The sequence below is a fragment of the Balearica regulorum genome, chromosome W (assembly GCF_011004875.1).
Source record: "Balearica regulorum gibbericeps isolate bBalReg1 chromosome W, bBalReg1.pri, whole genome shotgun sequence".
Taxonomy (NCBI): Eukaryota; Metazoa; Chordata; class Aves; order Gruiformes; family Gruidae; genus Balearica; species Balearica regulorum.
Genome location: NC_046219.1, coordinates 3,808,405 through 3,831,760, shown reverse-complemented (window position 1 = coordinate 3,831,760; position 23,356 = coordinate 3,808,405). Strand labels below are relative to the sequence as shown.

Sequence of the window (23,356 nt, the reverse complement as noted above, 5' to 3'; positions counted from 1 at the left end):
GTTTATGGTTTTGGGAATGTCTCTTTCCATTCCTTTTGAAATCCACCCCTGATACGCCTGCAATTTTCCATATGTGCAGATCTATTTGCATCCCATTTTGGATCCGGATCATTCCTGTAATCCTTAGCAACCCTTTTCCATGCCTCTAAATCAGTGGTGGAAAAGGGTACCTTGATTAGCATGGTTCCGCCATCAGGTCCTACCGCTTCCCGGAGAGGTGCCTGCAAAACCATTGGGGTGGACTTCCGCCTAGTACAGGAGGATACAGGGCTATTCGGGGGAGTGGAGGTTCCATCCGAGTCCACATCCTGTTCCTGTGATCGGGGGGGGAGGCTTAAACAAATCGGTTAGATCTTGTTCTGGTGCCTGGCGGTTTTTGTGTACGTTTGTACATCTTTGTCCAATACTACATGCCGAGCAGCACCGCTTCAGCTTGCCTTTAAGTTTTTTGTTATTTTCCCGCTCAAGGGCAAGTATCATGGGGTCCTGTGGCGGCACCATCCCACAGTGCCTCTGTCACTCTGGATGATTCCGGAGGGTGAAAAACATATCTGCATATGACACTTCATCCCATTTTCCTTCCCTTCTTAAAAACAATATTAATTGCAAGATAGTGTTATAATTAATTGACCCATTCAGTGGCCATTTGACTCCATCTTCTAGTTTGTACAGCGGCCACCACTGATTACAGTACTTAATAAGGGTCTTCCTGCTCTCTGTGCCTCCAGTTCCCTCCTTCGTTTAAACACTCCCAAAGTTCGAGCCCAAACCACCGAAGGAGTGACTCTCTCCATCCTGCCACTTTGATGATCAGCCATGCCTCCGATACTTAGGAGATTGACTAAGCACCACAGCAGCCCAACTTACATATATCAAAAACATTTACAGACCTTACAAATGTTTCAGATGCTTTGTCCGTCTCTGGCCGTGTTCCTCGCGGAATCCCGGAACCGCAAATCAGGACTCCCACTCGCTTCGCAGCGGCGCTGTGTCTCAGATACACACACACACACACACACATGCTTTTGACGTAAAATACCCGGGTGTTTAATAGATAAATCATACAGTTCATGCTCTAGTTGTTATCCCTTCGGCAGCTGCACACTTTGAGGCTCGCTTACCCTTCTCCTGCTTCTTATACAGTCATTAGCAGGTCCGTCCTGGCTCCTGATGCCAGGATGCAGTGATAACCTCGGATTCACTCGATCTACCCCCAAGATTGCTAGCAGCCGTGTAACCGTAGGATAGGAGGCCGTAGTTTGTAACCAAGGTAATAGGTAATGAAGCTAACTAACCATGGCAAGTGGCAAGATGACCGTGTCAAGATACAATGCTGCTATGTTCCTTGTACAGTCCCTACCCAACCAGACAATAGGCCCGGGAATATTAATCTTATAAAGTAAGTTGCTATGGACAGGTGCAGGTGCACCTCTATGGACAGGTGCAGGTGCACCTGCACAACAAGGATACTGCGCATGCCTGCATGAAGGGGGTCATCCAGCGAACACGGGTGCAAGACCACTGACGACCACCAGAGACCCCTGAGGACCACCAACTCAAATCACTGAGCATGCGTGACGGGGAGGAGAACATGGAAATGAATTCTAAGAAATGATTATCATAGAATCACCTTTTCTCGGGAAAATAATGAATATGTATGTTTTGATCCTACATAACCTGTGTGTTGGTGATCACCTGGCATGCACGTTAGGTGGAGCTATCCCCCGTGCATCCAGCGCTGCAATAAAGAATGCCTGCCTTTTAACACTACATTGGTGTTACGAGGTTTATTCCCGGATTTCGGTGACAGTTTCTGGCGACCCAGATGGGACCCTGCTTTTGAACCTCGACGGATCCGTGGGATCGCAGGACCTCCAGCCAGCACCGGGGAATTCTCCGGGAGAACCTCTGATCCCCGGACCGAAGAGCTTTGAGCAAGACCCCTGGGAGAGGTAAAGGCATTCTTATTTGATTTGAATATTCAAGGAGCCCCGTGGCTCTCCGGGACAGGCCCGTATTGGGACAGGCCCGCACCAGGACAGGCCCGCATTGGGACAGGCCCACACTAGGAGCACGGGAGGCCTGCTCGTAAGGTGCGGTGAAAGCTGCGCAGAGTTGGGCTAGGGAGACGTCTCAGGAAAAAGTCTCTGCTAGGCGAAAGCCTGTGGAGCAGGGCCCACCGGGGAGGGGAAGCCTCCAAGATTGGGATTTCTGGTGGCAGGAGAAATCCCTGGGATTTCCAGTGGCAGGGGAAATCCCTGAGGGAGCTCTAACACGGGTTGGGGTCCCTCTGACTAAGTGCTTGTGATAGTGCACAATCACAACCACTAAGTCCCTGGGAGATGGGTACTTTTCCGAGTAAGAAATCAAACCCACAAAAAACACCACTGGGATGTATTTTGGAACATTGGAAAGATCTGGGAAACATTGATCCTTTGACTCGGAAACAGTTGATTGAATATTGTAATCACTGGTGGCCACTGTCTACTTTAGAGAGTGGGGAAAAGTGGCCGGAAAACGGGACATTGCAGTATAACACAATTTTGCAATTGATGTTATTTTGTAAAACGGAAGGTAAATGGAATGAAATGGCATATGTGGATTTGTTTTTCACACTGCGAAATCATCCGGAATGGCAAAGGCAATGTGAATTGGTTTCATCTAGTTCTGCGATAATGGCATTAAAGGGGCAGGAACCTGATAAAAATTTGAAAAAAGGTTGCTCAGCTTGTGATATTGGTAAACAGTGTTTTAAATGTGAATTTGAAGATGATGATATTGAATTGTTGGTCGCGCCTCGCAGAAGGTTAGGAAATGATCAAGGGGATCAAAATCTGGGGGCCAATAATGCTTCCGCCCCTCCTGTGGAAGGGGAGGCAGAAGGATTTAGCCCGATTGCTGGGAGAACAAGGGGAAGAGGGGGAGGAAACGGATTAACTCCCCTCCAGGCCCCTCTTCGACAGGCTGTTGGCAACGAGGGTCCGGTAATGGTAAAAGTTCCCTTCTCAATAACTGATTTAAGAGCATGGAAAGAAACTGCAGGCACCTATCGGGATGATCTTGAAAGAGTTGCCAAAGTATTTGAAACAATAATCAGAACCCAGAACCCCGATTGGGAGGATTTCAAAGTAATATTGAATACTTTGTTGGAAGACACTGAAAAGAAAATGGTACTAAATACGGCCCGAAAACAAGTGGAAGGAGCTCATGCTAATGGGATTATACAAGGGACAGTGGACCAGAATTTTCCGTCCACAAATCCTGAGTGGGACCCTAATCAACTGGGACCCAGAGGGATGTTTAGGTATCAGGTGGATTTGTTTGGTATTAGACTGTATTGGGTCTGGCTGAGATGGAGTTAATTCTCCCCACAGCAGCCCTCATAGTGCTGTGCTGTGTATTGGTAGCTAGCAAACTGTTGATAACACACCAGTGTTTTGGCTACTACTGAGCAGTGCCAGCACACCTCAAGGCTGTCTTTCCAACATTTCTTTTTCCCCAGCAGCAGGCTGGGGGTGGGCAAGATCTTGGGAGGGGACACAGCTAGGACAGCTGACCCAAACTGACCAAAGGGATATTCCATACCATATGATGTCATGCTCAGCAGTAAGAAACTGAGAATAGGGGGAGGAACAGGGCGGGGGCATTTGTTGTTTTTTTTTTTTACAATGTTTGTCTTCCCGAGTAAGGGGCACGCTTACTGAAGCCCTACTTCCCAGGAAGTGGCCGGACATTGCCTGCTGATGGGAAGTAGAGAATAATCTTTGCTTTTTGCTTTGCTTCCGCGCACGGCTTTTTTGCTTTAGCTACGTTAAACTGCCTTTATCTCGACCCACGAGTTTGGGATTGTTTTTTCTCCATCTTCCTTTCTCCCCTCCCTGCCTTGCTGAGGAGGGGAGTGATAGAGCGGCTCTGGTGGGCACCTGGCCCCCAGCCAGGGTCAACCCACCACATAGACATGCAATGCCAAAAGCAAGTAATCGGTCTAAACTTTATGAAGTGAGACAAGAATTAAATGAGTCCCCTTCAGCCTTTATGGAAAGACTGAAGGTGACTGCGAGAAAATATACTAATTTGGACCCAGAGAAGAAAAACAAAAAAAAAAAAAAAAAGCCCCACAAACAAAACCACAAGCAAACAAACAAAAAACCACCACGGAAGAAGCTATACAATTGGCCTATATATTTATGGGACAATATCAGCCCTAGAAAAAAAAAAACTCCAGAAACTGGAAGGGGCTGAGTCCAGAGACTTAGGTAAAATGCTTGAAGTAGCCTGGACTGTATATAACAACAGAGAGAAAGAAAAAGAAGTCAGAAAAATGCAAAGGGATGGAAAAATTCTGGCAATCTTGACTGAGAATAATAAACATGTAAAGCAAAACTCAGCTATAAATCAGCAGAGGGTGTTGGCGTGACGGGGCGAAAAGAGAACTGGCCTTTCTTGAAACTGTTAAAATTTAAGCTGGGAAAACAGTGGGTAACACATCAATTTTTGTACATGCCCAAATGTCCGTTGCCTTTATTGGGACGAGATTTATTAAGCAAATTAGATGCACAAATAATTTTTAAAGATGGAGAAATCAGATTGCTAATACCAGAATCAAAGCCATAGAGGCGAGAGTGTTTATGTTACAGGATTCCTCCAAGGAGGAACAGATTTCAGAAGTGGTGGACAATGCAGTCACCCCCCTGGTATGGGCAAGTGGAGTTCCGGGACGATCCAAATTGGCAGAACCGGTAAAGGTGACTCTAAAACTCGGAGCCAAACCGGTAAGACAAAAACAGTACCCTCTCAAATGGGAAGCCCGAAAGGGATTAGAGGAATTAATTACAAAATTTTTAGAATATGGGCTGTTAGTAGAATGTGAATCAGAATATAATACCCCTATATTGCCAGTAAGGAAATCAGGAGGTAAGGAATACTGATTAGTTCAGGACTTAAGGGCCATAAATCAGATAGTTCAAGATATACACCCAGTAGTGGCCAATCCATATACCTTGCTGACATCCTTGAGGGAGGAGCATAAATGGTTTACTGTACTGGATTTAAAGGATGCCTTCTTTTGCATACCTCTGGATAAGAAAAGTCAAGGCATATTTGCCTTTGAATGGGAAAGTCCTGCTACAGGACGAAAGACGCAACTAACGTGGACTGTACTTCCACAAGGATTTAAAAATAGCCCTACAATATTTGGAAATCAGTTGGCAAAAGAGTTAGAAATGTGGAAGAAACAAAATCAAGGAGAAGGTATATTATTACAGTATGTGGATGACAACCTGATAGCAGCAGAAAGTAAAGAAACATGTTTTGAAATTACTGTCAGTTTATTGAATTTCCTGGGCCAAGGAGGATATAGAGTCTCCAGAAACAAGGCCCAGATAGGGAAAGAAGCAGTGATTTATTTGGGATTTGAGATATCTCAAGGACAGAGACAATTGGGGAACGAAAGAAAAGAAGCCATTTGTCAGATCCCCGAACCTAACAGCCCAAAGGAACTGAGAGCCTTTTTGGGAATGATTGGATGGTGCCGACTCTGGATTCTAAATTATGGGCTGTATGTGAAACCCCTATATGAGGCCCTGAAGGAATCCAAAGACCAATACTTGGCTTGGACACCTGAATGCCATAAATCATTTAGAGAACTCAAAAAGGCATTAATGATGGCCCCTGCATTGGGTTTGCCTGATCTAACCAAACCTTTTGAGCTGTTTGTGCACGAAAGGCAACATCTGGCCCTTGGAGTGCTGGTGCAACGGCTGGGATCCTGGAAGCGGCCGGTGGGGTACTTCTCCAAACAACTTGACACCGGGAGTAAAGGATGGCCGGGATGTTTGCGTGCTGTGGCAGCAACGGTGCTGCTGATTCAGGAGGCCCGAAAATTGACTATGGGCCAAAAGATAGTGGTATATGTACCGCATATGGTAATAACTGTCTTAGAACAAAAGGGGGGTCACTGGTTATCCCCTAGCAGAATGTTGAAATACCAGGTCGTCCTATTGGAACAAGATGATGTGGAATTAAAAACCACAGCAATTGTAAATCCAGCAATGTTCCTGTCAACAGAAAATCCTACTGAGAAATTGGAACATGACTGTCTGTTAACCATTGAACAAGTTTATTCCAGCAGACCGGACCTGAAGGACGAACCCTTGAAGAATCCTGATCTGGAGCTGTTTGCGGATGGAAGCAGTTTTGTGCAAGAAGGAAGGCGAATGGCCGGGTATGCTGTTGTCACCATCGACAAGATATTGGAGTCAGGGACACTACCTGCAAATACATCAGCACAGAAAGCAGAATTGGTGGCGCTGAAGCAGGCCTTACGAATGGCCGAAGGGAAAAGGGTAAACATATGGACTGATTCCAAATATGCATTTGGTGTGATCCACGCTCATGGAGCTATCTGGAAAGAAAGAGGGCTGTTAACAGCCCAAGGATCACCTATAAGACATAAGGAGGAAATCCTTCAGCTCCTACAAGATGTGCAAAAACCAAAGGAAGTGGCCGTAATGCATTGCAAAGCTCATCAATTTGGTCAGACGGCTGTCAATATAGGTAATCGGTTGGCGGATAAAGCTGCAAAGGAGGCTGCAGAACGAGGTATCCTTGCACTAGTACCAGTAAAACAGGTAAAAATTCCAAATGTAAAAGTAAGATATGGTAAATTAGACGAACAATTGGCAGAGCATTTAAAGGCATCCCAAAATGCAGAAGGATGGTGGGTAACACCAGAAAATCAGGTAATAGTAACCCCACAAATTATGTTAGAACTTGCAAAAGAGAAACATGAGCAGACACATTGGGGTGTAGATGCTATGGTTACAAATTTGAAAACATTTGTAGTATGCGTAGGAATGACAGGAATAATTAAGTCAATAATAGCTAAGTGCCCGATCTGTCTTAAAAATAATCCTTTAAACCAGAGGAAAGCACCTTTAGGAGTAACAAAGCAGGGTAATTCCCCAGGAGATTATTGGCAAATCGATTTTTCTGAATTACCCAGACAAAATGGGTATAGGTATTTGTTGGTATTGATCGATACGTTTTCCGGATGGCCAGAGGCTTTTCCTTGTCGCACCAACAAAACGAGAGAAGTGGTTAAAATATTGTTAAAAGAGATAATACCAAGGTTTGGGGTACCATTGGGCATGTCTTCTGATAGAGGACCACATTTTGTAGCTGAAATAGTCCAAGTAAGTAAAATTCTGGGGATAAAATGGGACTTACACACTCCCTGGAGACCACAATCAAGCGGGAAGATTGAAAGAATGAATCAGACCTTGAAAAGACAAATGAGTAAAATTTGCCAAGAGGTATCTCTGAAATGGCCACAGGCTTTGCCATTAGCTCTGTTAAGAATAAGAATCCAACCAAGGTCTAAAGACGGTGTAAGTCCATATGAAATATTATATGGCAAACCCTACCAAACTCCTTTAATCCCAGGGGACATGAGGGTAACAGGGGAAACAGATTTGAAAACATATCTGATTTCTTTAGGAAAGACCCTCGAAGTGCTCAGAAGATATATTGTGCTGACCAGACCGCTTGCTCTTGATACGCCTGTACATCCATACCAGCCGGGTGACTTTGTGTATATAAGAACATGGAGTTCTGAACCACTCCAAGAAAAGTGGAAGGGACCCTCCCAGGTACTGTTGACAACTTATACCGCAGTTAAGGTAGAAGGAGTGGAGCCGTGGATTCATTACACTCGAGTAAAGAAGGCACCGTCAGAGCAGTGGACATCTATGCAAGATGGGACCTTTGAAACTCAGACTGTGTAGAAAATTTGATAGGGAACTGGAAAGCTAAAGGAAAATTTATAAAGGGTTTGCATGTTATGTGTTGAATTATGAATATTATGAATTGTTTGATTAGGCTGATAACACTTTTTTGTATTTTATCACTAATTTGTAGCCAAAGAAATATAGAATGGCCATGGTCCCAAGCTGTTATGGGACCATACCCCAAAGATCGTTCCCCAAATTTAGCCACTGTGGTAATGCATGAATCTGAAGTTTACCACCCACCAGAGTGGGAATGGGACAGGAAGGACTGGGCCCGTGTCTTAACAGGAACAATTGGAGAAAAAATCCAAGTAGGATGCAGAAAGATGGAAGGATCTCTTCATGAGAAAGCTTCTTCAATTACCATCTCCGGAAATCTATTAGACCCTAGTTCTAATCTTACAATGGGACTCTGTCCCACCACAGAATGGAAATGTAACAGACAAGATTCTCTCATTACGTGTTGCCGCCAGCAGAATGTCGGTAATTATTCTTTAGACCCTAGTACCAATAATGTTGAAATTACCAAACTCTGTATTAAGGAACAAGGAGATTGTTGGCACAATTTTACTTTGACTAAGCCAGTTTATGTGGTGTGCAATTGGCGACCTAATCCATTGACAGGGGGATTATTAGGCCTCACATTTAAATTCAAGATAAATGTTGTAACTAAACCCCTAGTGATGCCTGTTGGAGTAGTCACGCATGCTGGCACAGAAACCCTTTTTACGTTAACTAGTAAAAGTGAAGTCACCCCCTCTTTTATGGTATCACGAGGGAATGACATCACAATAAGATGTAGATTAATTACTGAATCTCGCACTGAACCTATAAACAGTTATGAAAATGGACTGCATGGCCCTATTTTGTGTAAAGATCAAAATTTAGACTGTTGGTTAAATTTGACTACTGTACAATACTCCCGTAAAGTAATATGTGGTAAAAATAACACCAAATACTGGGGAGAACTTAAAATAGACGTTATAATACCTACTACTCAACCAATTGTTGCGCTTAACCCGAAAATCTTTGAAATTGGACCATATGTGATCAGAAATACAGGCTTGCAACAAATGTTGTTTAACCCGGCATGGTCTCTCAAACAAGTTGAATTGTCAATGCAAAACAATGTTTCAGATATTCAACCAGCTTGTTCACCTTTCTTAAAAACCTCATATGAGGGGTGGACAACTTGGCTGCAGAAACGAACTCTTGCTATGAAAAGAACACGGAGAGACTTGACCGGTGTTTTGGGAACAGGATTGGGAGTTTTAAATAGCATTGATTCAGAAATAATAATGAACAAATTGGCAGCCTCAATTAGTGATTTGGCTAGATTACAACAACCTTTACGATCCTCTTTACTGGCTTTAGGAACTAACCAGTGGCTGTTGTCAAGTATATTACCCGCATGGGAAAGAATAAATGTAAGGGACCACGAGTTAATTACGGACGCACTTGGGGTGATCCAAAATAACCTCTCCTTGGCTCTCAGTTGCATCCAGGCCCAATTATGGATGCAGTCGGTAGCTGCCTCAATTATAAGAGAAGGCGAAGGCGGCACTCTCCCTACTGAAATTAGGAAAATAATTTGGGACAGTGCTACTGATTTTGAGAAAGAACTCCAGTCCTGGTGGAGCCTGGTAAACTTTACTTATGATCCCGTTACAAATACAGCTACAACTTTTGTGCTCACTATATCTAACGGTACTAAATACTCAATTTATCCCATTATTGCATTAGGGATAAACCACAACGGAACTATACTCTATCCTTCCGAGCATAGAGTATGGGCCCGAAGGATAAATGAAAAATGGCAAACTGTTAATCTGGAATCTTGCATCGTGCGAGAACAACAAGGATTTGTCTGTGAAGGTAATGCAATTGAGGCACAAGATATTTGTCTGGATACTGAACAAAATATTTGCCATTTTGAGGTTGATCCTAACGAAAACCCTGGAACAATACTTATATATATTGGCAAGGGCTGTATATGCCTGAGAACTGTTTGTGATTTTTTATATGTAGATGAGGTAGTGGTAGAGATTAAGAATCATTCAAATTTTTGTGTTTGTAATTTTACTAAGATTGATGGATGTGACTTTTCTTATTCGACCCCAGTCACATCGCACCAACTTTTGCAGTCTAACTACATGTTGATTCATGAATTATTACCTATCCCCATTGGAATGAATCTCACTTTAGTAAAACAGTTATTACGACACAAAGATTTGATTGAAATTCTGGAAAAAATTAAGGAAAACGGGCAGAAAACCCTAATAACTGTCCATCACAATGTGAAAGAAATACATCGAGTTTTTGAAAGAGTGCAGAGAGATGCAGAACTTAAATGGTGGGACACACTTTTCGGATGGTCGCCTACTGCTACAGGCATCCTAAATAAGTTGTGTCACCCCATCGTGATTCTCTTAATATTGGTTCTGATCAGTATGACCTTATCAGTAATATTGTATGTCATAACTTGGAGAATGATGAATCGGTTAACATATCTAAAAAAACAAATTACTCGTGAAACTTCCCTCACTCATATGATCATCCAAGCTGTTGCAAAACAGCAAAATAAACAAACAGTCCCAGAGTTTTCCTCCAACACATAGAAAATAATTAGTACAGTGGAAGTATTGAAAAGGTGATTATTTCAAAACTTCCAAAGGGGGGAAATGTAACCATAGGATAGGAGGCCGTAGTTTGTAACCAAGGTAATAGGTAATGAAGCTAACTAACCATGGCAAGTGGCAAGATGACCGTGTCAAGATACAATGCTGCTATGTTCCTTGTACAGTCCCTACCCAACCGGACAATAGGTTCAGGAATATTAATCTTATGAAGTAAGTTGCTATGGACAGGTGCACCTACAACAAGGATACTGCGCATGCCTGCATGAAGGGGGTCATCCAGCGGACACAGGTGCGAGACCACTGATGACCACCAGAGACCCCTAAGGACCACCGACTCAAATCACTGAGCATGCATGACGGGGAGGAGAACATGGAAATGAATCCTAGAAATGATTATCATAGAATCACCTTTTCTCGGGAAAATAATGAATATGTATGTTTTGATCCTACATAACTTGTGTGTTGGTGATCACCTGGCATGCACGTTGGGTGGAGCTATCCCCCATGCATCCAGCGCTGCAATAAAGAATGCCTGCCTTTTAACACTAGATTGGTGTTACGAGGTTTATTCCCGGATTTTGGTGACAGCCGCTCTATAGGTCAGCGAATCCCCTACCTAACGTACAGGATACCCTCCTCCCATATGGGGACTATGCTGTACGCCAGATGTCTCTGCGCGGTTTACCAGCGGCCCCGGCCAAGCGTGGGCATCCCCTACGACTTACTGGCCCCCTTGTTAAACATACCATTTATCTGCAGCTTCAGGAGGTTGTTGTCTACTCCCGCGGTGAGCGGCTGGGAGTGGAGGCTCCTCCGAGGAAAGTACTTGGGGCGCGCCTAGGGGCGTCCGCTCCATAGTCGATCCCGCAGCCGAGCAGAGTGTCTCCTGGCTGGCTCGCCAAAATGACGTGCGGAAAGCAGACTCCACAACTGAGAAGGTTGTAAAGTAGGCATGTTTATTCAGCGCTGGGCAACACGGGGGATCACCCCACCACAATCGTGCACGCCTAGCCCAGTGATTTACTCTGAATTTATACGCTTATATGATTGCATAATTACAAGATTTCGTAATATACTTATACATATTCATGATACATTCCCATCTCGTATTAAAATTAGCTTTTCCCCGACTCCGACTCCTGGCGCATGCGTAGTGTCCTCTAGTCAGGGTGGGCAGGGGTCTCTGACGATGAATATCATCCCCTTCATAATCTTTTGACCTTCTTCCCTTATGCAGGCGCAGTACTCTCCCTGATCCTTTTCCAGACCGCAAGGTTAGTTTGTCTTGTAAGATGTTTCCTACTGCGTCAGGGATTCTGTCCTTGGTTCTTCCTCTCATCATTGTGATATGTGTAAACTATTCTTAATCACCCTGTTATTTTAAGTTTACTTGTGTGGGAACAAAGTTCGTGCCTCCCTTATCTCACAGGGATCTCATTAGGTCATGCAGAGGGAAAATTAGAAAGGCAAAAGCCCAGCTAGAGCTCAATCTGGCCACTGTTGTAAGGGATAACAAAAAATGTTTTTACAAATACATCAACAACAAAAAGAGGGCCAAGGAGAATCTCCATCCTTTATTGGATGTAGAGGAGAACATGGCCACCAAGGATGGGGAAAAGGCTGAGGTACTTAATGCCTTCTTTGCCTCAATCTTTAATAGTCAGACCAGTTGTCCCCAGGGCATTCAGCCCCCTGAGCTGGAAGACAGGGACAGAGAGCAGAATAAACACACCCCATAATCCAGGAGGAAGCAGTTAACGACCTGCTACACCACCTGGACACTCACAAGTCTATGGGGCTGGATGGGATCCACCCGAGAGTACTGAGGGAGCTGGTGGAGGAGCTTGCCAAGCCACTCCCCATCATTTATCAACAGTCCTGGTTGATAACAGACCAGGGGAGGTCCCAGATGACTGGAGGTTTGCCAATGTGACGCCCATCTACAAGAAGGGCCAGAAGGAGGATCCGGGGAACTACAGGCCTATCAGGCTGACCTCGGTACCGGGGAAGATTATGGAGCGGTTCATCTTGAGCGCGCTCACCAGGCAGGTGCAGGACAACCAGGGGATCAGGCCCAGTGAGCATGGGTTCATGAAAGGCAGGTCCTGCTTGACCAACCTGATCTCCTCCTATGACCTGGTGACCCGCCTAGTGGATGAGGGAAAGGCTGTGGATGTTATCTACCTGGACTTCAGTAAAGCCTTCAACACGGTCTCCCACACTATTCTCCTACAGAAGCTGGCGGCTCATGGCTTAGATGGGTGCACTCTTCACTGCATAAAAAAACTGGCTGGAAAGCCGAGCCCAGAGAGTAAAGGTGAACGGAGTTAAATCCAGTTGGCGGCCGGTCACAAGCGGTGTTCCCCAGGGCTCAGTCTTGGGGCCAGTCTTGTTTAGTATCTTTATCAATGATCTGGATGAGGGGATCGAGTGCACCCTCAGTAAGTTTGCAGATGACACCAAATTGGACAGGATTGTTGATCTGCTCGAGAGTAGGAAGGCTCTGCAGAGGGATCTGGACAGGCTGGATTGATGGTCCAAGGCCAATTGTATGAGGTTTAACAAGGCCAAGTGCTGGGTCCTGCACTTGGGTCACAACAACCCCAGGCAACACTACAGGCTTGGGGACGAGTGGCTCGAAAGCTGCCTGGTGGAAAAGGACCTGGGGGTGCTGGTTGACAGCTGGCTGAACATGAGCCAGCAGTGTGCCCAGGTGGCCAAGAAGGCCAACAGCATCCTGGCTTGCATCAGGAATAGTGTGGCCAGCAGGACTAGGGAAGGGATTGTCCCCTTGTACTTGGCTCTGGTGAGGCCACACCTTGAATACTGTGTTCACTTTTGGGCCCCTCACTACAAGAAGGACATTGAGGTGCTGGAGTGTGTCCAGAGAAGGGCAACAGAGCTGGTGAAGGGACAGGAGCACAGGTCTTATGAGGAGTGGCTGAGGGAACTGGGGTTGTTTAGCCTGGAGAAGAGGAGGCTGAGGGGAGACCTTATCGCTCTCTACAACTACCTGAAAGGAGGTTGTGGTGAGATGGGTGTTGGTCTCTTCTCCCAAGTAACTAGGGAAAGGACAAGAGGAAATGGCCTCAAGTTGCATCAGGGGAGGTTTAGATTGGAGATTAGGAAAAATTTCTTCACCAAAATAGTGGTTCAAGCATGGGAACAGGCTGCCCAGAGAGGTGGTGGAGTCACCATCCCTGGAGGTGTTCAAAAAACATGTAGACATGGCACTTTAGGACATGGTTTAGTAGACATGGTGGTGTTGGGTTGACAGCTGGACTTGATGATCTTAGAGATCTTTTCCAACCTTAATGATTCTATGATTCTATGAATGCCTATTGAGACAGCTGTTTTAAAAGGCTGTGATGTTGCAGTAAAACTTCCAGTAAAACTCTATTAGCCCTTCCTCATTACATTAATGGTGCCTGCTGCTAAAAGCCCCCTGCTATAGACACCTGTATTAATGGGCTTATTACAGGAAATAAAATCTGAGTCTGAACATTACAGTGAAGCCTGATTAATTCAGCAAGGTAACCTCCCCTCCTTTTCTCCCCACTCCCCTCCTTTATTTAATGAATGTTCTCCTTGAAGTGTCAACTTCTGAGCTTCGCTTGGAGTTTGGTGATGATTGTAAACTTATTTTGTTCACAAAGAGATGAATCTTTGTGCCAGCTCCTGGTGCAAATTGGGGGAAAGTCTTCTCAGGTGCCTCCATCAAACCTAGGAAGAGAGGAAGAGCGACACACACCAAGCTGTGTGGTGTGGTCGACACGCTGGAGGGAAGGGATGCCATCCAGAGGGACCTTGACAGGCTGGAGAGGTGGGCCCGTGCGAACCGCATGAAGTTCAACAAGGCCAAGTGCAAGGTCCTGCACGTGGGTCAGTGCAATCCCAAGCACGACTATAGGCTGGGCGAGGAATGGATTGAAAGCAGCCCTGAGGAGAAGGACTTGGGGGTGTTGATTGATGAGAAGCTCAACATGAGCCGGCAGTGTGCGCTTGCAGCCCAGAAAGAAAACTGTGTCCTGGGCTGCATCAAAAGAGGCGTGACCAGCAGGTCGAGGGAGGTGATCCTGCCCCTCTACTCCGCTCTGGTGAGACCCCACCTGGAGTACTGCGTCCAGCTCTGGGGGCCCCAGTACAAGAGAGAGACATGGAGCTGTTGGAGCGAGTCCAGAGGAGGGCCACGAAGCTGATCAGAGTGCTGGAGCACTTCTCCTATGAGGACAGGCTGAGAGAGTTGAGGTTGTTCAGCCTGGAGAAAAGGAGGCTTCGGGGAGATCTAATCGCAGCTTACCAGTACCTGAAGGGGGCCTACAGGAAAGGAGGTGAGGGACTGTTTATCAGGGAGTGTAGTGACAGGACAAGGGGGAATGGGTTTAAGCTGAAGGAGGGTCGATTTAGATTAGATGTTAGAAAGAAATTCTTTACTGTGAGGGTGGTGAGGCACTGGAACAGGTTGCCCGGAGAGGTTGTGGAGGCCCCATCCCTGGAAGTGTTTAAGGCCAGGTTGGATGAGGCTTTGGGCAACCTGGTCTAGTGGAAGGTGTCCCTGACTGCAGCGGGGGGGTTGGAACTAGATGATCTTTGAGGTCCCTTCCAACCCAAACCATTCTATGATTCTATGACCAGGTTAGGAGCAAAGGTGTGGTGGCACTGGGGATGAGGACAATGGATAACCCAGGAGTGGTCCTCACTTGGTGGCTTTCGGGCTGAGCCAGCCCTTTGCTTGTCCCCATGCAGATACATGGTGACATTGACCAAGGCGAAGCTGCTGGGGAGCGAGCAGCTGCCCATCACTGCTCCTTCCCATCCTTTTTTCTCCTGATTGCTCCTATTTTGACACCACTCCCATCCCTGCGGGAAGGGCTGGACAGGGCCCAGGGCTGTACCCAGATTTGCTGGTACCACCCCAAACCCAGCGTGGCGGCACCTGCCAAGGCTGGAACTCCTTGTTCAGCCCAACCTCAGCACACTCCAAGAGGTAGAAACCCACCAATAGACACACTGCTATTCATCCAGGATATAACCAACTCTTGTAAAAATCCTCTTCCCAGCTTTTTTGTGCTCACCCAAACCCTGCCAATGGGAAAGAAGATGGCAACTATTTTATGGGCAGCTGGAAGCTGGCTTTGCATTTTTCTGGGTTGCATAATCCCACAGGTATCCTCATTTCTTTACTTTTCTAACAGCCTTTTGATTCACATTCCTCCTAGACAAGTTTAATTACAGCTTCAGCTCCCACTGCTTGGGGATGGGAGGGGGAGAAGGCAGTTCTGTGCACCCGTGGCAGGGGCATGGGGCATGGGGCGAAAGGGAGGGAGGGAGGGAGGGAAAGCAGGAAAGAGAGAAGGAGGGAAGGCAGGCAGGCAGGAAAGCAGGCAGAAAAGAAGGAAGGAAGGAGGAAGAAAAAGGAAGGAAAGTGCAGCACAGGTCTGTGCCCATCCTGGGAAGCCCAGAATAATGCCCAGGTCCCACGTTGGGTAACAACTGTGTTTACTATTTTTACATTAACTGTGTTACTATTTTTACACTAAATGTGTTACTTTTTTTTTTTTTTTTTTAGCTAATCACAGCCAGAAGCTATGAACACTGTGAGCTTTCAGAGTGGTCTGGGGATGCTGAGCAATGGGCTAGCAAAGTCTGATCTTCCTTGTTCCTCATTCCTTGTGGATCTTTTGCAGTCATAGCTTTCGAGTTAAGCATGCAGAGCACAGAGAAAACGTGCTACGGGCTGGAAACAGTTTAATAATAATATAGGGAAGTTGAATTGCACTGGAAAGAGAAAGATGGTGGGATTGCACAGGCCCTGCCAAGCAATCCTCAGGGGTCTGCAGGTGGGACTGGAATTGGGGTTTCCCTCTGGGGACCTGTGGCCTTGATGCCTGTGGTGGGTTGACCCTGGCTGGGAGCCAGGTGCCCACCAGACCCGCTCTATCACTCCCCTCCTTCACTAGACAGGGGAGAAAAAGTATAACGAATAGCTTATGAGTCGAGATAAGGACAGGGAGAGATCACTCACTAATTATCGTCACGGGCAAAACAGACTGAACTGAGAGAGGGAATTTATCTAATTTATTACTAAGCAAAACAGAGTAGAGGAATGAGAAATAAAATCAAGTCTTAAGAAACCTCCCATCACGCCTCTCATCTTCCCGGGCTCAACTTCACTCCCGGCTTCAACCTCCAACCCCCCTCAGCAGCACAGGGGGACAGGGAGTGGGGGTTACGGTCAGTTCATCACACGGTATTTCTGCCGCTTCTTCATCCTCAGGGGGAGGACTCCTCTCATCGTTCCCCTGCTCCAGCATGGAGTCCCTCTCACGGGAGACAGTCCTTCACAAACTGCTCCAGCGTGGGTCTCTTCCATGAGGTGCAGACCTTCAAGAACAGACTGCTCCAGCGTGGGGTCCCCCACGGGGTCACAAGTCCTTCCAGCAAACCTGCTCCGGCGTGGGCTCCTCTCTTCATGGGTCCACAGGTCCTGCCAGGAGCTTGTTCCAGCCTGGGCTTCCCACGGGGTCACAGCCTCCTTCAGGTGTCTCCACCTGCTCCGGCGTGGTGTCCTCCATGGGATGCAGGTGGAATCTCTACACCCCCTCATCCTTCCTCCATGGGCTGCATGGGGACAGCCTGCTTCACCATGGTCCTCACCACGGGCTGCAGGGGGATCTCTGCTCCGGCGCCTGGAGCACCTCCTCCCCCTCCTTCTTCACTGACCTTGGTGTCTGCAGAGTTTCTTACATCTTCTCACTCCTCTCTCCAGCTGCAAAAGCTCTCTAACTGTTTTTTTTTCCTTCTTAAATATGTTATCCCAGAGGTGCTGATTGGCTTGGCCTTGGCCAGCGGCAGGTCCGTCTTGGAGCCGGCTGGCATTGGCTCTGTCAGACACAGGGGAAGCTTCTAGCAGCTTCTCACAGAAGCCACCCCTGTAGCCCCCCCCCCCCCCCGCTACCAAAACCTTGCCACGCAAACCCAATACAATGCCTTGGGAAATGGAGTGTCCTTGGATGGGGATGGCTGGAGCTCTGCACCCCACCTATGCCCACTGTGCCTGACAAGGTGAACATATATGCATCAGGGATCTCTTCTCCCCCATACAATAGTCACAGCCAATGCTCACTTACTTACCTGTCCTTCCTGAAAAAAAGATGCCTTTAAGCATCATTAGTCCCTCAGATCTCCCCAGGTAGGTGCCTGCTGTGATTGCTTTCTCATCACACCCTGTCTAGCACCATCAGGTAGTGAAGGTGACAGTACCCACAGTAACCCTGTGACGAGAGAGGACAGTCTGGTGAGTGGGAAGGGGAAAAAATTACAGAAGAAGGAAGGGAGAAAAAAAAAAGAAGAAATCAATTTAGTTACAATAAAGCCTCTTACTGTATTAACTGCTAATGCACAAATACACAAACACACAGAGGGAGTCCTTGGAATAAAGGCATTTAATTAAGCTGGCATGATGGAGGAATGGGCACAGCGAGACCCTGGGGAGATGCTCACCGTGGCCACCAGTGACCTTCCCCCTTGGTTTAAGGCCATGGAGCAATGCTGTCCCCTCCACAGGGACACGGGCCACCCCACCGGTCACATCCAGATCTTTCTGAGGTCCCCTTCGCCACTTGGAGGGGGATATCTCCTAGCCTCCCATGGGTGCCGGGATGCTGAGGGAATGATATCTGTGTGTATATATCAAAAGATGGGAAAAGTGGTGGTGATTAATTGGGATGTATTGGAAAGTGTGGGACCTGGGCATGACATAGATGGTATAGAATAAGGGGTGAATCCTGTCCTGGTTTTGGCTGGGATAGAGTTAATTTTCTTCCTAGTAGCTGGTCTAATGCTGTGTTTTGGATTTAGGATGAGAATAATGTTGATAACACACTGATGTTTTAGTTGTTGCTAAGCAGTGTTTACAACTAAGTCAAGGATTTATCAGCTTCTCAGGCTTTACCAGCGAGGAGGCATGAGCCTTCTGCAGGAGGTGCACAAGAAGCTGGGAGAGGGCACAGCCGAGATAGCTGACCCAAACTGGCCAAAGGGCTATTCCATACCATATGATGTCATGCTCAGTATATAAGCTGGGGGAGTTGATCGTGGAGTGGGGCCGCAGCTCAGGAACTAGCTGGGCATCAGTCAGCAGGTGGTGAGCAATTGTGCTGTGCATCACTCATTTTGTATTTTTCATTATTATTATTATCATCATCATCATCATCTTCCTTTTCTATCTTATTAAGCTGTTTTACTCTTTTTTATTCTCTCTCCCATCCCACTGGGGGGGAGTGAGAGAACAGCTGTGTGGTTGTTTTAGCTGCCTGATGGGTTAAATCACAACATAGGGCACCTACATTACCCGTAGCATTTGTGACTGCTGGTATAATCAAGGGTTATAGTGAGGCAGATGCTCCTCTCAAAAGCTCCATTTTGATACTTCTTGTTACTGCTACCCTGTCTGGATTGAATCCCGTAATCAACGCATGAGCCATTGCTGTTATGAAAATGTTCTCAGGTAGAGAACAGTAGAGTAAGATGATAAGCAGAGTAAGATGATAAGCAGTACAGCCATACAGCAAGCAGCAAAAGCAAAAAGCAGCCACTAACAAGCACTAGACTCTAACATACAGTAAGGTAAGCAAGTCCCATGACAAGCACAGAAGCCTGCCAATTAATAGTTAAACAACAATAACAATTATAAGTTTGACCTAGCACATTCCAATCAAATCTGTCTTTATCTTGAACCCTTCATGCCCCACGTTGCGCACCAAAAAGAACTGTCCTGGTTTAACCCTGGCTGGCAGCTAAGCACCACACAGCCACTCGCTCACTCCCTCCCCCTGTTTATTAGCACTATCAACTGTTCTACAGTATCTTGCAGCCCATGGCACCACTCTGCTTAAGTAGTAATTACTTCTTGCGCAATCACCTTTGCATCTTGTAAAGTCCCAACTTCCTTTTCCAGTTGTCTCATTTTACTCCATAATACAACAACTTCATGGTCAAGAGCTCTAAGACTGGTAACTAATAACCATCCCAATCTCCTCACTAACTTGTGAGAAGAATCCAATGCCGCTTTCCATGCTAATCCGCGCATAGCCATTTCAATTGTTTGGGGGGGCAACGACCACCCCATCTATTTCAGGCCATGCTTCCGGTGGAGCCCATGTAGCCAGGAAAGCGGCCACAGGGGTCCAGCACTCAGTACTGGGCCATCTCGAAATATGAGGAGTCCGCATCGTGGCCTTCCCAGTCCTCAACTTTTTTGCCAGCCATGACATGGCTGTTCCTGGATCCTGCTGACAATGCCAAATGTGTGAGCCAGCACAGGCAGGCTGCAGGAACAACCACAAAACCATGGATGAAATGCAAAGAGTAAATTCATTTTTGTTACCTCACCAGCTGGGGGATCCCCAAAGCAGCATCTGGGCAGAGGCACACAAGCAGGGACGCAAGCACCATGGAGCTCGGTCCATACTAGAGGATCACCAAACCTGCTCTTTTCACCTGTATATCAGGGATTTGCACAGGCATAGTATACCATTGTGCTTTGATCTTACCCACAGCAGGGCAGGAATCTCAAGCATGTTTGATAGGGTGCCTCTAAGTCTATTACAGGCCTATGTTATCTAAACACAGATGTTCTACTTGTCCAACACACAAGGCTAAACAACAATTAGTATGATATATGTGTTTTTTGACACCCCAGCTGCAAGTCAGTTGAGCGTGTTTACAATCCTCCTCACCAATCTTCCGTTATTTTCCCACAGAAGCTGTTCCCTCCACCCCTTCATCCTTTCCTCCATCCCCCTGGTTTTCTTGGCATAGGACAAAATGGGAAAATGAGCATACTCCTTTCAAAGTCCTTCTTTCAATAATGAACTGGGCCTGGATTCCCTTCTGGATGCCTGATTGCTGGCATTCCTGCTCCCCACACAGCCTAAATTGTATCATCTGGGGGCTAGGGATGATGTCGAGGGCCTGCGAGCATGTGCAGGGAGGCTGGAGCAGAAACACCAGCCCCCTGCTTCCCACCCCAGCATCGGTGCTGCTCCACACCCCCCGTGAGACTCATTTCCCCAGGGTTCTCCCAGCCTCATCACCACCTTTGGCCAATGAAGCTCCACCATGTCATGAGTTGCGGGGTCTCTGCTCCCAGCATGCGCATGGGTTGAAAGGTGTTTGGCCATGTCCTGTTCTCAGGGGATGCAAAGCTGGGACGAGGTGTGGGAATTGGCTCAACTGTCCCAGGATGCTTGTCAAGACTCAGGAGTCCTGTCCTGTCCCAAGCTGGGATGAAAGCCATTCCAGGGAACCTGGCAGAGCACGACTTGGCTCCTGCTTGCTGCATTCAACTCAGCTGAGTGATTCACTTCAACGTTTTCCAGAGATTTTCTTTTGATTTCACCTTTTTCTAATTTTTTTAAGATGATAACGATCTTCCATTTCCAAATGAAAAGTCATTTGGCACCTATATGTGTGTGTGTGTGGGAAGATTTGTTTTTCATTTAAAGCTGTTGAAACAAGATAGTTAAACCATTGCATGTCTTTTTATTTTTCTTTTTCCAGAAGGTTTTTCGAAAGAGAAATTCCTCTGAAGTGACCTTTTCTTAAGAAGTGTTTTGATGAACTGGCATTTTCTGGATGAAAAAGCATTTCTGTCCAAAGTGCCTGGCTGTTCCCAAGGGAAAGGGCAGGAGCAGAGGGATGCGGGTGGTATGGAGGGAGGGAGCCTGATTCTGGGATTTCTCCAGTGGTCTGGAGAGGATGCTCAGGGTGGCATGGTGAATTCAGTGCCAGGACCTGGGGGCTAATGACTGAGGTGGTGGGGATGGCTCTGGTGCAGTGACTCTCCGGGGATGCTGGTGGGCTGAACCCAGCACTGGGAGGCAGCAAAGGAGGGGAGGTGAGATGAGGGTGTAACTGTAGGATAGGGGCCGTGAAACAGAAACTATAGAAGCAGGTTGAGATAATTAGTTTGTAACCAAGGTAATAGGTAATGAAGCTAACTGACCATGGCAAGGTACAGTGCTGCTCTGTTCCATGAACAGTCCCTACCAAACTGAACAATAGGTTTGGAGATATTAATCTTATGAAGTAAGTTGCTATGGACAGGTGCATCCACAGCAAGGGTACTGCGCATGCCCACAAGAAGAGGGTCACCCAGCAGACACGGGTGCAAGACCACTGATGACCACCAGAGACCCCTTGAAGGCCACCGACTCAAATCACTGAGCATGCGTGACAGGGAGGAGAATATGGAAATGGATTCTAAGAAATGATTATCATAGGACTGCCTTTTCTGAGAAAAACGATGAATATGTATGTTTTGATCCTACATAACCTGTGTGTTGGTGATCACCTGGCATGCACGTTGGGTGGAGCTGTTTCCCCCGTGCATCCAGCGCTGCAATCAAGAATGCCTGCCTTTTAACACTACATTGGTGTTACGAGGTTTATTCCCAGGTTTCGGTGACAAGGACAGCCCAGATCTCTGGCATGGCGCTCCCCAATTCCTCCTTATCAGCTCTTTAGCATCTCTCATGCCTTTATCACACTCTGTGTAACTCTCTGAGGAAGGAGGGCAACCTACTTGCGAGGCCTTAGTGTAAACCTTCAATAACAGCTGCTTCCAGTTACTGCTTTGGGTTTGCAATGGGGCAGCTCTCCATCTGCTTGGTGCGATCCACCTTGCTCTTGCTGGGAGGGTCTCACATCTGTATGTTCCCCAAACCCTGGTCCTGGCAACACAGTCTCAATCAGGCTGGAGAAGGACACTCTGCCTCTGCTCTGGTGCGATCCTGCCTTATATCCAGGGTTGCAATAAGCTTTTTATCTCCAACAGCCCAAGGGCTGAGCCAAACATCCCCTGGGGCAGCATCCATATGTCCTGCAGAGCTGCTGCCCTCGGCCATGGTGCCCACCCTGTCAGTACAGCCCACGCTGTCCCCACCTGTGGGAGGTTTGCATCCTTCTTGCCCACATCCCACATACACATGTGATGGACGGGGCCTGGGGACACACTGGGAAATGCTCTCTCGGAGGCAGCTCCCCTTCTTTAATTCCATTTGGACGTGCTCATTTGCTGCTTTTCCGTGCATCTTCTGTGCCATGTTGATTCGCTATTGCTCTATTTTATTAATCAGTGCCATGCAGGGGCAGATCAAATGGCTTACAAGAGCCTAAGTACATTACAGCAATGCTATTATCTCTCTCTCCATGAAAAATTAGAGCAAGTCGCTCTGACAAGCCCCATTCTCTGTATTCCCCATGAACAGGACCCTAATTATTTTACCTTTCTTTAACTCTTTATTAATCCCATCCTCCACCAGCCATCTGCTATTTTGCCTGTGTTTTGGATTTGCGTGGCAAGGTTTTGGTAGCGGGGGGGCTACAGGGGTGGCTTCTGCGAGAAGCTGCTAGAAGCTTCCCCTGTGTCTGATAGAGCCAATGCCAGCCAGCTCCAAGACGGACCCGCTGCTGGCCAAGGCCGAGCCAATCAGCGACAGTGGTAGCGCCTCTGGGATAACAGTTAAGAAGGAAAAAAAAAAACCCCTAGCGGCAGCTTTTGCAGACAGAGAGAGGAGTGAGAAGATGTAAGAACATCTGCAGACACCAAGGTCAGTGCAGAAGGAGGGGGAGGAGGTGCTCCAGGAACCAGAGCAGAGATCCCCCTGCAGCCTGTGGTGAAGACCATGGTGAAGCAGGCTGTCCCCCTGCAGCTCATGGAGGAAGGATGAGGGGGGTGTAGAGATTCCACCTGCAGCCCATGGAGGACCCCACATCAGAGCAGGTGGAGGCACCTGAATGAGGCTGTGACCCTGTGGGAAGCCCAGGCTGGAGCAAGCTCCTGGCAGGACCTGTGGCCCCGTGGAGAGAGGAGCCCACGCCAGAGCAGGTTTGCTGGCAGGACGTGTGACCCCGTGGGGGACTCAC

General features: G+C 47.1%; 2 protein-coding genes across 2 annotated transcripts in view; one reads left to right on the top strand and one right to left on the bottom strand.

Moving 5' to 3' along the window:
• LOC142599342 (uncharacterized) overlaps window positions 1-23,356 on the bottom strand; it is a 739,733-nt gene that overhangs the window by 67,525 nt on the left and 648,852 nt on the right.
• LOC142599287 (uncharacterized) lies at window positions 8,192-11,267 on the top strand. The gene is made up of 3 exons (XM_075739164.1): window positions 8,192-8,270; window positions 8,718-10,235; window positions 11,026-11,267. The coding sequence occupies exons 1-3, from the start codon at window positions 8,192-8,194 to the stop codon at window positions 11,265-11,267; spliced, it is 1,839 nt and encodes a 612-aa protein (XP_075595279.1).

Bases quoted from the DNA above. Each gene is read 5' to 3' on its own strand.
- LOC142599287 (XM_075739164.1), top strand. From the start codon at position 8,192: ATGGGACTCTGTCCCACCACAGAATGGAAATGTAACAGACAAGATTCT. The intron at 8,271-8,717 runs GTAATTATTCTT...ACTCCCGTAAAG, and splicing joins TTGCCGCCAGCAGAATGTCG to TAATATGTGGTAAAAATAAC. The intron at 10,236-11,025 runs GTATGACCTTAT...GCCGCTCTATAG, and splicing joins CTTAATATTGGTTCTGATCA to GTCAGCGAATCCCCTACCTA.